This window comes from Euleptes europaea, chromosome 18 (genome assembly GCF_029931775.1).
Source record: "Euleptes europaea isolate rEulEur1 chromosome 18, rEulEur1.hap1, whole genome shotgun sequence".
In the NCBI taxonomy this organism is placed as follows: domain Eukaryota; kingdom Metazoa; phylum Chordata; class Lepidosauria; order Squamata; family Sphaerodactylidae; genus Euleptes; species Euleptes europaea.
In genome coordinates, this window is record NC_079329.1 from 35,853,167 (window position 1) to 35,870,729 (window position 17,563).

The 17,563-nt window shown below is 46.1% G+C and overlaps 1 protein-coding gene across 1 annotated transcript in view; it reads left to right on the plus strand.

The window, feature by feature from the left end:
* GRB7 (growth factor receptor bound protein 7) overlaps positions 1–17,563 on the plus strand; it is a 91,238-nt gene that overhangs the window by 62,926 nt on the left and 10,749 nt on the right. The window contains exons 5-12 of the mRNA XM_056863050.1: positions 1,747–1,868; positions 4,169–4,249; positions 6,301–6,438; positions 10,975–11,085; positions 12,041–12,139; positions 13,588–13,668; positions 14,936–15,052; positions 16,163–16,223. Of these exons, the coding sequence (XP_056719028.1) occupies positions 1,747–1,868; positions 4,169–4,249; positions 6,301–6,438; positions 10,975–11,085; positions 12,041–12,139; positions 13,588–13,668; positions 14,936–15,052; positions 16,163–16,223 (810 nt within the window). The remainder of the gene's footprint in view (positions 1–1,746; positions 1,869–4,168; positions 4,250–6,300; positions 6,439–10,974; positions 11,086–12,040; positions 12,140–13,587; positions 13,669–14,935; positions 15,053–16,162; positions 16,224–17,563) is intronic.

Genomic DNA, 17,563 nt, shown 5'->3' on the forward strand with positions numbered 1-17,563 from the left:
CTGCTGCTGTCATACTGCCCTTATTCAAATCTATGGTGAGACCACACTTGGAATATTGTGTACAGTTCTGGTCACCACACCTGAAAAGGGATACTGCAGAGCTTGAGAAGGTGCAGAAAAGAGCAACCGAAATGATCGGGGCTGGAGCAACTGCCCTATGAGGAACGGTTAAAACGCTTAGGGCTGTTTAGCTTAGAAAAAAGGTGGTTAGCTTAGAACAAAGGTGGTTAGCATAGAAAAAAGGAGACATGATAGAGGTCTATAAAATTATGCACGCTGGGGAGAGAGTGGACAGGGAGAAGCTTTTCTCCCTCTCTCATAATACTAGAGTGCGGGGTCATCTGCTGAAGCTGAAGGGTGAGAGATTCAAAACAAGAAAAAGGAAGTATTTCTTCACACAACACATAGTTAAATTGTGGGACTCCCAACCCCAGGATGTGGTGATGGCTGCCAACTTGGCAGGCTTTAAGAGGGGAGTGGACATGTTCATGGAGGAGAGGGGTCAAAATGGATACTAGTCATGATGCATACCTATTCTCCCCAGGATCAGAAGAGCATGCCTATTATATTAGGTGCTTTGGAACACAGGCAGGACGGTGCTGCTGCAGTTGTCTTGTTTGTGGCTTCCTAGAGGCGCCTGGTTGGCCTCTGTGTGAACAGACTGCTCCACTTGATGGGCCTTGGTCTGATCCAGCATGGCTTTTCTTATGTTCAGGGCCGTGACACAGAGGCAGGCAATGGCAACCACCTCTGAACATCTCTTTTCTTGAAAACCCTACGGGGTCGCCTTAAGTCAGCTGTGACTTGATGGCAAAATATAAGAAAGAGGTCAGGATATTACCTCCCCTCCAGGCAGTTGGCAACTCGAATTCCTCTATCAGTATTCTGATTGCTGTCACTGTGACCCATACTTTTGTATCTGTCTATCCCATAGATACAGTTCTTTGTCATTCTTACAAAGCCATATTTGGATCTGGGTGGTTTAACCTTACAGCCCCACACAGTTTCACTAATCTAGACCAGTCCCTCTCCCCACACTGTGATTAGCTCTTTTTAAGGGGGGAAATTCCATTTTTCCTTAAAGGGTTCTAGCAGTGTGTGAGTGTATGTATGCACATGTATAAATAGTCTGGGCCCAGTCAGCTTTTCTGGCTGGGAAATAGACTACAGGGGTCCCTTTTGACCACCCATAAGAAGAAGAAGAGTTGGTTTTTATATGCCGACTTTCTCTACCACTTAAGGGAGACTCAAACAGGCTTACAATCACCTTCCCCTCCCATCCCCACAACAGACACCCTGCGAGGTAGGTGAGGCTGAGAGAACTCTATCAGAGCTGTGACTAGCCCAAGGTTACCCAGCTGGCTTTGTGTGTAGGAGTGGGGAAACAAATCCAGTTCCCCACAATGGCCTCCACTGCTCATGTGGAGGAGTGGGGAATCAAACCCGGTCCTACAGATCGGACTCCACTGCTCCAAACCACCGCTCTTAACCACTACACCACGCTAGCTCATAAAGGATGGAATCCAAAATTGTGGCAAGCAGAACTGTCATTTGCCATTGAAAGCCACTGGGGAGATCCACTCACAGGTCTCCCTGAGGCACATCTGTTTTTTAAATCCCTGCTGCCATGTTTAATGCCCGCCGGCTCCCCCCCGTCCCCTTTGTCTGTGCCAGGTAGAGTAAGGGAAGGGCTGCGAGGGAGATTCGGAGGCTCTGCAACCTGTTCTCTCCACTCTGCTTCCTCAGAGCGGTGCCTGGAAGACCATGAGTCTGTGGTGGAGGTCCAGGCCACATGGCCTGTTGGGGGTGACAGCAGGTTCGTCTTCCGGAAGAACTACGCCAAGTATGAGCTGTTCAAGAGCTCACCGGTAAGTGGGATGGATGGGCCAGAAGGCCAGAAGGGGAGATCATTCCTTTCCCCCGGTTGGACGTGGAAGCTGTCTGATTCTTGTCTCCTAAATAGTTCTTCAAGAAGAAGATTTCCCTTCTGTTAGTTTAGTAGGGTTGCCAGACTCCAAGGGGTGGCTAAGGATCTCCCTCTGTTACATCTGATCCCCTGGCAACAGAGATCAGTTCACCTGGGTCTTTTATGCATGGCTGTTTCACTTGCTGTCACTCCTCTGACAACTTCAGGTTGCTGGTTTTTATTTTTAATTATGCATGCATTTCCCCGCGTTTTGCCCGCGTTTTGAGGGACCTGTTTTATCTTGAATTTGAAAACGCGGGCAAACTGTGGGGAAACACAGGGGAGAGCGAGGTGACCTCTGATGGTCGGAAACGGCATGCATAATTAACACAAAGACCCGAAGTCTTTGGAGGGGTGACCGTGAGGGAAACAGCCATGCATAAAAGGCCAAGGAGAAAATGGCCACTTTGGAAGGTTGAATCTATGGCATTATACCCCATTGAAGCCCCTCCCCTCCCCAAACCCCAACCTCCTCAGGCTCCACCCCAAAAATCTCCAGGTATTTCCCCACCTAGATCTGGCAACCCTGTTTATCTACAATGAAGTCTAATTCTTTACCAGCTTGGTTTCGGTGCTATATTAAGCCCTGGACCCAGTTTCTGTGAACTTTTTGGACCTCCTACACTTCTGTGTTAGTGAAGTTTTATCTCCAGAGGTTTACAACAAGTTTTTTTTTTTTTTACTTCCTACAATTTGTGGGGTTTCATTTTATTCATTTATAGTCCATCTGTCTCACCAAGGTGGACAACACATTTTTAAAAACAGCTTAGCAAGAAGGGTATAATACATACAATGAACAATGCAGTAAAACAGCAATGCAGTAAAAAAATGTGCCACCCTACCGACTGACTTCAGTGAACTGAGAAGGGCGTAGCTCTGCTTATTCCCCTTATAAAAATGCCGTCCTGAAAATTCGGTTTTACATCTTCTGCGGAACGAGGAAAGTCGGGCAGCCTCCCTGGCTTCGTGGGGCAGGCCCTTCGTGGGGCAAGCCGTTCCGCCATTCCACCTCAACAGAAAATGCTCAGGGCAGCTGTTTGTTTGTTTGTTTGTTTATTTATTTATTTGGTTTCTATCTCTCCCCGAACAGGTAGGGTTTGGGGCGGTTTACAACATATCCCAACAAATAAAAGCATAGCAAGTTACAGTTAAACATTCTCCAACATCTATTAACATTCTGATGACGCCCTTAAACCATCTCAATAGCAGGGGGGTGGGCTAACCAGAGGAGAAGGGATAGAAGGAAAAAGGAAGGAAGGAAAAGAGGAGAAGGAAAAAGGAAGGAGAAGGGAAAAACAGACAATCTCAGTAAAGAAAGGAATGGGGATTGGGAATAGGCACATGGAAATAATAATAATTTTAGAAACAGGGAAGGAGGCCAGCTAGATGGAATTGCACTCTTACCTGCATGGGACTTATAGAAGAATGCAGCACCTTGCTAAAGACCTTGCATTTTTGTGAATTTTGTTATTGTCTGTGTCACCATCCATGTGGACTTGTTTGGTTGTGCTTGTTATTTTTGTATGCTTGTACATAACACTGTATGTTTAAATGTATAGTTGTATTTAGACACCATAAGATAAACATTGGTTGCACTTAACAGTAATTGTATTGTACATTTTTGTCCTCAGCCATAGGCCTGGCGGAACATCTCGGTTGATCTTATCCCTCAGCCGCTTTAAGAGTTTGGGATAGGGCTGCCAGGATCGCTTGGCTTGGCGGGCAATTGCATCATTTCCGGTTTACCCCCGGAAGCGCCACATTGCAACGGGCCACTTAAACGTTCAAACCCCCAAAACTCTAGCGATCCCTGCTCCTGAGCCAGCCGGTGGATTGGCAGCCCACCAGTCCACCGGCCAGCTCAGGAGCAAGAATCACTAGCGTTTTGGGTGTTAGAGTGGTAAAGCAGCCCATTGCCATGCGGCGCTTCCGGGTATAAACTGGAAGTGATGTCATGGCGTCAGCATGGCCGTGCGCGACCCCCGCCCCAGTTCCCCCAAAACCTCCTGCCGGAGGAGGGGGGGGGGACCTTGCAACCCTAGTTTGGGGTTGGTCCCTGTTTTATATTGAGTAGTTTGAGCATTATTAGCTGTATGGAATGGGATCAAATTTTATACCAGGGGAAGACAAGCGTCCAGCCCTGCTCTCGTGTGTCTTGGTTGGGGCTGAAGGTTCACCTCTTTCCTACTTCCACCACCGCAGCAATCCCTGTTCCCGGAAGTCATGGTCTCCAGCTGCCTGGACACGGCCGACAAGGGCATGTCCCATTCAGAACTCATCCAGGTAGGCACCTCCTGTTCTTGTTGCCCCCAAACCTTTTCTAGGTGTCCTTTTGCCTCCACTGCGCATGCACAGGATTTTTTTTAGTAAAGAGGAAAGGAAGTGGGTCTGTTTTGCTTAGAAATCAAGACAATAAAAGGGGAGATTTAATAGAGGGCTCTTCCATGTGGCCCTGTTCTGGATGGGCCAGGCTAGCCTGACCTCCTCAGATCTCAAAAGCTAAGCAAGGTCGGCCGTGGTCAGTACTTGGATGGGAGACCACCCAGGAAGTCCAGGGTCACTATGCAAAGGCAGGTAACGGCAAATCACTTTGATTGTCCCGTTCCTTGAAAACCCTACTGGGTTGCCATCAGTCAGCCGTGACTTGATGGTGCTTTACACACTGTAGCTCGATGTTCAGCTCTGCCCTCTGCAGTATTAGAAGGAAAATTCAAAAAGACTCCCTTCTCACAAGGGATCTGTCCCTGCAACAGCAGTGAACCAGAAACGCTGGGACATGTCCGTCTTAGGTGCGGTTACTATAGGGAGGACAGGGAGAAGATTCTTGGCCCTCTTTTAAGAAAGAGCACTGGTTATCCTGAATTCGTTAGAGTTAACATCCTTCTTAAGGATGGATGTTCTCAGGTAACAAAGTTAGTGGCCAAGTTTTGTAGAATGTATTTAATAATAGGAAATATAAATAGAAATGAAAAGTTGTAGAGTGGATTGATTGTTTAATTTTATATGGCTGACCAGTTTTTAAAGAGAGTAATGTTTTGTATAGTGTTTTAACCAAAAGGTATTGTTTTATACTGCTGGTTTGGATAATGTACCTGCAAACATTTTACGTCTGGTGTAAGGACTGTAAAATTGAATAAACTAACACTTTACACACACACACTGCTTCCATACAGGGATTTTGTCCTGTTGTGGGAGAGCAGGAAGCTTCTGCATTTAACGGGAACGTCCACATGACATCAGGCATCACTACTGGAATTCCTAGGTCTTCCGCTTTTAAATTAGATCCACTGAAGACCTCATGCGCAGCCTTCAATGGGGCAACAAGCACCTCCTCAGTGCTAAAAAAAAACCCACAACTTTTTTGAGCCTGAGATAGGGTTGCCAACCTCCAGGTGGTGGCTGGAGATCTCCCACTATTACAACTGATCTCCAGGCAACAGAGACCAGTTCCCCTGGAGAAAATGGCTGCTTTGGCATTGGAGTCCCTCCCCTCTCCAGACCCCACCCTCCTCAGGCTCCACCTCCAAAATCTCCAGGTATTTCCCAACCCGGAGCTGACAACCCTACCCTTAGTCTAGGGCTACTTGGGTTGGCTTGCTCCTGAATCATTTTGATGGCCCAATCCGCCATCTGCAGTTAGTTCTTCTAGCCAGTGTGGTGTAGTGGTGAAGAGCAGTGGTTTGGAGTGGTGAGTCTTATCTGGAAAACCAGGTTTGATTCCCCACTCCTCCACATGAGCGGCGGACGATAATCTGGTGAACTGGATTTGTTTCCCCACTCCTCCACATGAAGCCAGATGGGTGACCTTGGGCAAGTTACAGCTCTGTTAGAGCTCTCCCAGCCCCACCTACCTCACAGGATGTCTGTTGTGGCGAGGGGAAGAGAAGGTGGTTGTAAGCTGGTTTGATTCTGCCGTAAGTGGTAGAGAAAGTCCGCATATAAAAACCAACTCTTCTTCTTCTTCTTCTTGTTCTTCTTCTTCTCCTCCTCCTCCTCCTCCTCCTCCTCCTTTCTTCTTCTTCTTCTTCTTCTTCTTCTTCTCCTTTCTTCTTCTTCTCCTCCTCCTCCTCCTTCTTCTTCTTCTTTTCTGATGTTTTGATTTTATGCAAATCAGGCACAGTGCAGTCCCTGGAGTCAGTGAGCTTAGAAGGGTGTCACTCTACAAAGGATTGCACCATTCTTTGTTTTGATTTCATTGTGCTCTGTTTGCAAGCATTGGCCTTGGTTGCTCCTTGCGGAGCGGAAAGATGAAAGAGAAATGCTTTCAGTAACTGAGATGGAGCTGCTGATGGAAATGTTAATGCTGTTTCTCTTTCCCTGGCTTCCTCGCTCAGAATGTACTAAATTCGGGAAGCTGCCCTGAAATCCAAGGGTTCCTGCACATGAAGGAAGTTGGGCGCAAAGTGTGGAAAAGGTTTTACTTCTCCCTGCGGCGCTCCGGGCTGTATTACTCAACCAAAGGCACCTCGAAAGTAAGGGGGTTTACTCGGGAGGTGTCTTTCTCTCTATGTGCAGGCTGGGTTTATATTTCCTTCTTCTGGCCACAATTCTCTCTGCTGTCTTAGAATCATAGAATCGTAGAGTTGGAAGGGGCCATACAGGCCATCTAGTACAACCCCCTGCTCGGTGCGGGATCAGCCTAGACTAGAGCATCCCTGAGAGTTCGTCCAGCCTCTGCTTAAAGACTGCCAGTGAGGGGGAGCTCACCACCTCCCTAGGCAGCTGATTCCACTGCTGAACTACTGACACTGTAAAAAATTTTTCCTAATGTCCAGCCAGTACTTTTCCGCCCGTCTTACCATCATTTTACCACAGATTCATTTCCATGGCTGCTTCAACCCTGATTATTTTTATCTGCCTTTATTTTATTTTATTTTATTTTATTTTATTTAAAACATTTATTAGCCACCTTTCTACTTTATGAAACACAAGGCAGCTTACAATGTAAACAGGCAGTGACCATAAAAATACATTAAAAAAACCACACCTTAAAACAGAGAAACTAAATTAATCAAATGCCATCCTAAATAAAAACTGTCTTTCAACTGTCTCCTTAAGATTGAGTAAGGGGGCTTAGGCGCATCTCCCTGGGGTTATTGGTCGGTTATGCATGGCTGGTTTGTCTTGCGATTCTCTCGCAAATGTCCCAATTATGCATGACGTTCCCCTCCCTTGGGGCTCAGCTCACTTCCATTCTGTGATTTCCCTGGGTTTTCCAATCCCTGTTTTATCCCGAAAATAAGTTTACTTCCGAGCTTATCTCGGATGTGAGTAGGTGCGTAGTTCAGCCGCAGGTTGATTTTTCCATGTCATGACATGTCCCCATTCTCCTACCCCTTCTCCAACTCCTCCTTCAGCCGGCCTTCAGCCATCTCCTTTGCAATGCCCCAGGAAGCCATATCGGAGATGGAGACGGAGGCAGCCATGGTCGGCTCCTTCTCTGTGCCCCCTCGTCACATTTTTAGTTTTTTCCCCCTGCTGCTGCGATGGAATAGCGATATATCATCATATCATCCAAAATACTATTAAAAATTGCAGAGAGAGCCAGTGGAGGCTAGGATTGTATGTTCGCTCTCTCCCCGCCCCTGCATTTGGGTGATGACTTACCCACGGGGGATGGGGGAGTGGACGATCCTAGGCTCCATTGGCTCTCTCTGTGATTTTTTATAGTATTTTGGATGATATGATATTGGTATTCCATTGGAGTGGCAGAATTTTTTTTTTTTAAATGTGGCAAGGGGGCACAGAGAAGGGGGCCTCTATTTTAGTGATTTTCAGCAGTGTGTTCCAACCACGGAGATTCCCCCCCACACTTTCCTGTTGCGCAATTCACAGGAACAAATGGTGAACTTGCCTGTCTACTCAAGTCACTGTGTGTTGAACTGTGATTTTAAATAGTATTTTGGATGATATGATAATATATCAGTATTCCATTGGAGTGGCAGAATATATATTTTTTTTAAAAAAAACATGGCAAGGAGGCACAGAGAAGGAGGCTTCTATTTTAGTGATTTTCAGCAGTGTGTGTCCAACCACGGAGATTTCCCCCCACTTTCCTTTTGCGCAATTCACAGGGATTCTACTCAGTTTCAGCAATGTGTGTACAAAAGAGAATCTCCCCCCTTTTACTCTTGTGGATGCAACTCTGTACTCCATTTTGGGGTGTGAAATGGCCACTCACGGGGCGGGGAGGGGGTGGGGTGACATTTTTGTCAGAGTCAGTATTACTGCCAATGACAATGCAGCGTTTAAAGGGACGGGGATTCAGGAACTTCCTGATTTCTCCTTGTGATTATTCTGTGCTCAAGAGACTGTCCAGGACTTTGTTAAATACAAGCAAAACCATGCATAAGGTTCTCCAATCTTGGGATATAAAAGTGTGAGACAAGAGAGGGACAAACCAGAGACATACTAACCATGCATAAATTACTATTGTTCCATAATCGTGGGGCTGCCACTGAAGAGGCCATGTCTCATGTAGGCACCAGACAAGCTTCTTTGATTGGTGGGATAGTCAGGAGGGCCTCTCCCTGCTGTTTTGGGCAGCATTCACATGATATCGTCCTCTGTTTGCTCTGCTTCTGTGCCTCCGCCCCCCTTGCTTCAGTCTTTTCCATACCTGGCTTGGTACAATCTTTTTGGAAAGCCTCTTTGGACACGATGTTGACTGGAGCATGCACATTTTTGCAGGTCCTGCCCACATTGGTTCATTTTTTTAAAACCTCAGTACCAACAGCTGCCATTCCCTCCATAACTGGAGGGCTTTCTTTGAACTTTTAAAGTAATTAGTAATAGCTAGTTCGCTATAGCATTATAATATTATAAAGATCAATTTCAACAAAGTATCAGTTCTCAGCTTTCTTCTTTTAAAAAAGGAAGGCTCTAGGACAAACTGTTATGGAGGTATAAGGGGAAAGGTACTTTCTGCACATTTCTCATAACTCCACAATGAAAATGGCTAGATACTTTTAAAAATGAAAGCTGTGAATTCGGAGGAGTTAGTAGAGAACTCATTATAACATCTCTATAGCAATGTGCTGATTTTTTTTAAAGCCCTCTGTTGGCAGGGGGAAATTGTGCTTGCAGTGGGGGAAAGGAAAATGGCTCCAACATTGGTGGGATCTGCCAAAATGCACAGCTTCCTGTCCACATGGCATGCAAAGGAATTTTGACTCTGATCTGTCCCAAAAGTTCATACCAAGGCAGAATTGAGAAAGATCACAGCATAAAAGATATGCTTTTCCCACTGTACAATGGCAGGGACTTTTAAATGAAAGTTGGGAATACAGTGTAGATAGTAGATACAGTGGGGGGGGGGGAAAGTATTTGATCCCCTGCTGAATTTGCCCGTTCGCCCTCTGACAAAGAAATGACCAGTCCATAATTTTAATGGTAGGTTTATTGTAGCTGTGAGAGACAGAATAACAACAGAAATCCCCCAGAAACCCAGAAGACAAAAGTCAGAGATTGATGTGCATTATAATGAGTGAAATAAGTATTTGATCCCTTTGCAAAAGATGACTTAGTACTTGGTGGCAAAACCCTTGCTGGCAATTACAGAGGTCAGACGTTTCTTGTATGTGGCCACCAGGTTTGCACACATCTCAGGAGGTATTTTGTCCCACTCCTCTTTGCAGATCCTCTCCAAGTCAGTAAGATTTCGAGGCTGATGTGTAGCTACTCGAACCTTCAGCTCCCTCCACATATTTTCGATGGGATTAAGGTCTGGAGACTGGCTAGGCCACTCCAGGACCTTAATGTGCTTCTTCTTCTTTGTTGCCTTGGCCGTGTGTTTTGGGTAATTGTCATGCTGGAATACCCATCCTCGACCCATTTTCAATGCCCTGGCTGAGGGAAGGAGGTGCTCACTCAAGATTTGACGATACATGGTCCCGTCCATCATCCCTTCGATGCAGTGAAGGTGTCCTGTCCCCTTAGCAGAAGAACACCCCCAAAGCATAATATGTCCCCCTCCATGTTTGTCGGTGGGGATGGTGTTCTTGGGGTCGTAGGCAGCAATCCTCCTCCTCCAAACACGGCGAGTTGAGTTGATGCCAAAGAGCTCGATTTTGGTCTCATCTGACCACAACATTTTCACCCAGTTCTCCTCTGGGTCATTCAGATGTGCATTGGCAAACTGCAGATGGGCCTGTACATGTGCTGTCTTGAGCAAGGGGACCTTACGGGCTCTGCAAGATCTCAGTCCTTCACGGCGTAGTGTGTTACCAACTGTTTTCATGGTGACTATGGTCCCAGCTGCCCTGAGATCATTGACAAGTTCCCCCCTTGTAGTTCTGGGCTGCTTCATCACCGTTCTCATGATCATTGCAACTCCACGAGATGAGATCTTGCTTGGAGCCCCAGACCGAGGGAGGTTGACAGTTAGGGTTAGGGTTGTCACAGTCTCACCAAGCTGCTTGGCGATAGTCTTGTAGCCCAGTCCAGCCTTGTGCAGGTCTACAATCTTGTCCCTTGGACAGCTCTTTGGTCTTGGTCATGGTGGCTAGTTTGGAATCTGATGGATTGATTGCTTCTGTCGACAGCAGAACCCTAACCCTAACCCTAATCTGGCTGGTTGACAGGGGATCAAATACTTATTTCACTCATTATAATGCACATCAATCTCTGACTTTTGTCTTCTGGGTTTCTGGGGTTTTTCCTGTTGTTACTCTGTCTCTCACAGCTACAATAAACCTACCATTAAAATTATGGACTGGTCATTTCTTCCTCAGAGGGCAAACGGGCAAATTTAGCAGGGGATCAAATACTTTTCCCCCTCACTGTAGATCGCTATAATGCTGTAACACTATAGGGATATGTCAGTTGCCATAGTTTTAAAATCTCTTGGAGGGGAGGGGGCAAGGTGAGCAGCAGCAGCAGAAGACAGAAAACCCATGGCTGTATGATTGCAGACCAGCTCCTCTGCTGGGATGATAGAGATGGGGGTAGGATCGCTTGCTGGGGGGCACAGCCTTACCTGTGGCCTCTTTTTGTCTTTCCCATGCTAGGACCCTCGACATCTGCAGTATTGCGTTGATGTGAATGAATCCAACATCTACTATATCACCCAGGGCAAAAAGCAGTACAGCCCACCCACTGAGTACGGCTTCTGCATCAAGGTAAGAAGAGGGGGGAGTGCTTCCCAGTATAATCCACCCTTAACTGTGCTTCAGATGTGTGTGTGTGTAAAGTGCCATCAAGTTGCAGCCAACTTAAGGCAACCCAGTAGGGTTTTCCTGGCGAGAGACTAAGAGGTGGTTTGCCACCGCCTGCCTCTGCATAGCAACCTGGGATTTCCTTGGTGGTCTCCAATCTAAGTACTGGCCAGGTCCAACCCTGCTTAGCTTCTGAGATCTGATGAGATCAGTCTAGCCTGGGTCATCCAGGTTAGAGCGTGATTCGGTTAAAGCAGGTGGTCAGAATGGATTAGACAGAAACTAAAATCAAACCTCATTGGTTATTTTAAGACCATTAAGGGGGTGGGTGGGGAGTCCTACATTTGGAATAGTATAACCCAAGGTGCCCTGACCTGGATGCCCCATGTTAGCCCAATTTCATCACATCTCAGCTGCTAAGCAGGGTCAGCTCTGGTTAGTATGGGAGACCACCAAGGAATACCAGGGTTGCTAGACAGAGGCAGGCAATGGCAACCCACCTCTGAACTTCTCTTGCCTTGAAAACCCTTTGAGGTTGCCATAAGTTGGCTGTGACTTGACGGCACTTTACACACACACCATAAGCCAAGGTGTGGGTATCTGAACCCCCGATTAATAATCTAGGCAGTGCACAAAATGCTAACCATGTTCTGGTGGGTGATAGCTGCTTTTAGCGCACCCCTAATTAAAATTGGAAGCAGGTTTCACTGTTATGCTTTCTTTCTGGAAAGGTTTCTGATCTGGTTGAATGAGGGAGGCTGTTCTGGGAGCTGGACCTCAGTCCTCAAACATGGGCAGCGATGGATTAAACACAGGGCCACTATACAAGTGCAAAGTGCTGGCATTTTTCAGAAACAAGAGGAAAGGCGACACTGTTCTATTGTGTGTGAGTCCTTGATTTTGTCTCTTTGTTCCACAGCCCTTCAAAGCACGCAGTGGGGTCAAAGGTCTGAAGCTCTTCTGCAGCGAAGATGAACAAAGCCGCACCTGTTGGATGGCTGCCTTCCGCCTCTTCAAGGTGCTGGTTCAATGAATCCCCACCCTTCTGCTGTTTAATTCTTGTCTCTCCTTGAGACAAATTTCTTTCGTCCCTACCTAACAGTGAAATCTTGTCTGGGGGTGGGTGGAAGGCGGTTCTCTTCCGTATGTGTTTTGCTCCTAATGGTTGATTTGATATTACACCTGTTTATGTCCAGCATAAAAACCTAAAGTTAAAGGCCTTTTATGCGTGGGTGTTTCCTTCGCGGTCACCCCTCTGATGACTTCGGGTCTTTGTTTTGATTATGCATGCCATTTTTGACCATCAGAGGTTACCTCGCTCTCCCCCTGCGTTTCCTCACGATTTGCCCACGTTTTCAAATTCGAGATAAAACAGGTCTCTGAAAACGCGGGCAAAACATGGGGGAAACGCAGGGGGAGAGCGAGAAGACCTCTGATGATCGGAAACGGCATGCATAATCCAAAGAAAGACCCGAAGTTGTCGGAGGGGTGACGGTGAGAGAAACAGCCATCCATAAAAGACCTAAATCTGCAGGGCAATATGCTGGACATGAACTGATGTAAAATCGAATCGACCACTAGAGGGAGCAATATATGTGCAGAACAGGGACCCCCCAAAAAGAAACAGGAAAAAGAGAATGTGGAAAAGCCCTTTTTCACAGAAGACCCACAATCTCCAGCATAGCCTTTTTGTGTGGTCATCAAGGACCCCTCCTCCCTTTTTCACCAGCAGAAAAGGTTGGATCTCACCCATTGCTTTACAGATTGCTTCTTCATATAAAAATGGGGGAGGGACACATATGTTCTCCTGAGCATCTTGAGGTAGGGTGGGATGGAAGATCAGTATATCAGTATATAGAATCCTTAGTTAGATCAGGAAGTAGAAACGGACAACTCACCGGGGAATAAAAATCCACATGGTCCACTCTGGACAGCTATAATGGTGCCACTTCTCTAGCTTTTTTTTCTCTTGATAATTCTTGTCTTCCTGGCAAAAAAGCCTGCAAGGCGTTTCGGGTGAAGTGTATGGCCCACTCCATGAGCTTTATGGTGAAGCTGGAATTTGTATCTCTGCTGTATCCATAGCCAAACCCAGTATTCTGATCACAACACTGGTGGTTCCCAAAACGGATTCCAGCAATTTCCAGAGGAGGCTGGGGGCTTCTCAGAAGCCTAACAGGGATTCCTCAGGTCAGATAAAATTCCCTGAAAGTCAGATTCCCGCTGCTATTAGTCTCTGCCCACAAAGCGTATCGCCTGTTTCCTATGCACCCATGATTCATATTTCTAGATCTGTGCACTTCAGGAGGTTTTTTAATGATCTTGAAAAAAAACCTGATTTTTTTACAGCTACACTGAGACAAAATTCTCACCTTTTGCAAATAACAAGAACCTAGGCCTCAGGATCACTATCAGGAATATCAAGCATTCCAGGCTGGACACTAACTAGGATTGTTCTTTCCACAGTATGGCATACAGCTCTACCGGAACTACCAGCAGTGCCAGGCACGGCAAAGGGAAACAGCCTGGATTGGCACCATGCCCCTGGTAAGCTTTCTGTATGATAACATTGCAGCGATTGTCATGACCTGACGGTGAAGACAAACATAATGAAGTGCAGGCGGTTTGGAAGCATCCTAAGTGCAGTCCATCCATATGTGACTTGGACAAGCTCTGAAGAAACCCATTATACCGTGGTTCGTTTTGAATGAGGAAAAGCACTCTGTGGATAGGACTGATAGGCTAGTGTCTGTAACGCCACCCTATGCCTTGCATCAGCCCTCACAATCCCTGGATGCATTTGCATCGGTTTTTTAAATGTTTGCTAGATGGTTTTTTTTTGTTTTAAAGAAAGGATGAATATATAAATGAATGATCATACCTCTGTAGCTTCTTTAAACAGGTAATGGATAGCTGTCATGAAATAGGGAGGGAAGGGGCATGAGTGAGAGCCAAACTAGTGATCAGACCACATTTGCCCAAGTGAAGAACCTTCCTGAACACATGAATAAGGTTGCTAACCTCCAGGTGGCACCTGGAGATTTCCTGCTATTAGAACTGATCTCCAGACAATAGAGATTAGTTCCCCTGGAGAAAATGACTGTTTTGGAGGGTGGACTCTATGGCATTATACCATGCTGAGGTCCCTCCCCTCCCTAAACCCCACCCTCTCTGGGTTCCACCCCAAAATCTCCAGGTATTTCCCAACCCAGAGCTGGCAACCCTACACATCTCTGTTCCCTAGAAATTTTAACATAGCCTTAGCCAGAAATACTTTAAAAGGATTTGCATTAGAAATAGACATTGGGTTTTTCTGTATTCTCATTTTTCTAGCTTACAAGTTCCTGTTTCCTCAGGATGGGGGTGATCTATTCTACACATGTTTTGCTCCATCTTGTAGTTGATTGACTATTACATCAGTTTATGTCTGGCGTATCTCCCTGCAGATTTAAACTGCACGTTTTTATTACGGACATAAACCAATCAACCAATCGAAGCAACCACTAGAAGTAGTAAAACATATGTGGAGCAGAACCCCCACACCCAAAAAAAAGAAACAGGAATTTACAAGCGAGGAAAATGAGAATGAGGAAAAGCCCATTGTAATTGGGTTTAAAGTTCCTGTGTTTTAGGTGTTTTAAAATTCAGTTTTACCTGGTTATCATAAATGCCTTTTAAGCTCTTATTATCTTCTGTTCCTCGGTTTTTGAAAAACCGATTTGGGTTTTACATACTGCTATTGGGGATGAGAATCTGTTATTATTGGAGAGATCTGTTGCCGAATCTGTTTTTGTTTTGTTTTTTAATCCTGCAGCGGAGCGTGTCCGATAACACTCTGGTGGCCATGGACTTCTCGGGTTGTACGGGTCGAGTGATCGAAAACCCCAACGAGGTCCTGACAGTCGCTCTGGAGGAGGCGCAGGCGTGGAGGGTGAGTCTGCTGTTCTGCACCTAGTTAGAGATTGTGGAGAGCAGGAGGTGGGGAATCGGGGATCATTTTTGATCTGTGTGTGTGTGTTAAGTGCCGTCAAGTCGCTTCCGACTCATGGCGACCCTATGAATGAAAGTCCTCCAAAATGTCCTATCTTTGACAGCCTTGCTCAGATCTTGCAAATTGAAGGCTGTGGCTTCCTTTATTGAGTCAATCCATCTCTTGTTGGGTCTTCCTCTTTTTCTGCTGCCCTCAACTTTTCCTAGCAATTTTTGATCTACCAGTGTCTGTTTTGACCCTTAAAGAAGCAGATCTGGACCCATGAGGGCATTTCTCAGCCAGAGAACTATCCATGACCTGGCCCATCAATGACAACCATCCGGGTGGAGACTTGGTGGAGCCTCAGTAGCATCTTGACTACTGAGCAACCATGGGACCACTTTTCTATGGCCTTTTATGCAGAGACGTTTCCCCACGGTCACCCCCGCCGACTGCTTTGGGGATTCCTTTGAATTTTGCATGCCTTTTCTGCCTGTCAGAGGTTTCCTTGCTCTCCCTACACGTTTTGCTCATGTCTTCCAGATGCCATTTTAGCCAGAATCTGGAAAACACATGCAAAATCTGCCGGGAGAGCAAGGTGACCTCTGACAGGCGGAAAAGGCATGCGTAATCAAAACGAAGCCCCGAAGCTTCCTCAAAGTTGTTGGCATTGGCAATCTTATACATTCCAGACAGCGAGGCTGCATCAAATTATTTTATTGTACATTTGCTGATTTTTGTTTGCATGATTTGTGCCATGGTGGGAAAATCTATATGTTCTGTTGTGTGGGTTTTTGATAGCGTTCGCATATATTGTTGGTACAAACTATGGACTAGACAAAGGTGTCTTGTGCACCAGAATGACAAAAGGATTGATTGTGGTTGAAGCTTTTGTGGATATGGAACCCAATTCTGCAGAGACACCTGACAACAGTGCTCCGGTCTACAAAAGCTTCTGCCGCACAACTGCTAGTCTTGGTCCTCTGCAAAAGTAAGCACAGCGAGCTCCTTGGAATTTCCCCAAGTAAACCCATTGCCACCCCCTCTGATATTTTTATTTCTGTACCGCAGAAGAAGACAAGCCACCGATACAGCTTGCCCACTCCCTTCCAGAGCTCCCCACTCAGTGCTGGTGAGTGTCAGTGATAGGAAACGGGTGTTATATATAATTATTTATTCATTTATTATTTATTTTTTCAAATTTATAGCCTGCCCTCATTCCTGACGAGCCAGGCTCAGGGTGGGAAATAACCTTGAATTAGAAGTTCCTTAACTTGAAAACAGGTCAGAATGTCCAATGACTTGGTGGTAGCAGGTCCTGAGATGGGGGAGACCTGTCTGCCCAAGGATGGGAGAGGAGGCGGGATACAAATAAAAAAAAAAGTAATTTAAAATAAAATAAATATGTCATTTTCGTGGGAGAAAAAAAGAAATATCAGGAAATAAAGGCCAAGGCTAATGGTGCAAAATAGGTAAAAAGATTTTTTTATTATTCAGTATAAAAATCCCCTATGCATTTTGCCCAAGGGACTTCTTATGGGGAATCTGTAGCCAATTCTGTATAGCATTTATGCTCATAAGGACTTCAATAACTGCAGATTCCCCTGAAGAAGCCCCTTTGGCAAAATATGTAGGGAATTTTCTGAGTAATAAAAAATCTTTTCACATATTTTGCACCATTGGCTTCAACCTTTTTTTAGTTCCATAGGAGGGCCAGCATGGTGTAGTGGTTAAGAGTGGTGGACTCTAATCTGGAGAGGTTAATTCCCCACTCCTCCATATGAGTGGTGGACTCTCATCTGGTGAACTGGGTTTGTTTCCTCACTCCTCCACATGAAGCCTGCTGAGTGACCTGGGGCCAGGCACAGTTCTCTCCAAACTCTCTCCGCGCCACCTACCTCCCAAGGTGCCTGTTGTAGGGAGAGGAAGGGATTGTGATTGGAAGCTGATTTGAGACTCCTTACGGTAGATAAAAGCAGGGTATAAAAACCAACTCTTCTTCTTCCTGTGAGGGGGTCCAAGTCCCTCTGGTTCCCACCACTCCATTAATTCCTGAAGCTGTTCTGAAGGACTTATTTGAAGTTCAGGTTGACACTTAGCCCTGGCACCCCTTGTGAAAGCCATTGTAAGAGCCAGCATGATGTAGTGGTTAAGAGTGGTGGTTTGGAGCGGTGGAGTCTGTTCTGGAGAACGGGGTTTGATTCCCCACTAGCTCCACATGAGCAACGGAGGCTAATCTGGTGAACTGGATTTGTTTCCCCACTCCTACACATGAAGCCAGCTGGGTGACCATGGGCAAGTCACAGCTCTGTTAGAGCTCTCTCAGCCCCACCTACCTCACAGGGTGTCTGTTGTGGGGAGGGGGAGGGGAGGTGATTGTAAGCCGGTTTGATTCTCCCTTAAGTGGCAGAGGAAGTTGGCATATAAAAACCAACTCTTCTTCTTCATTGTTGGAACATGGGAAGACGGTAT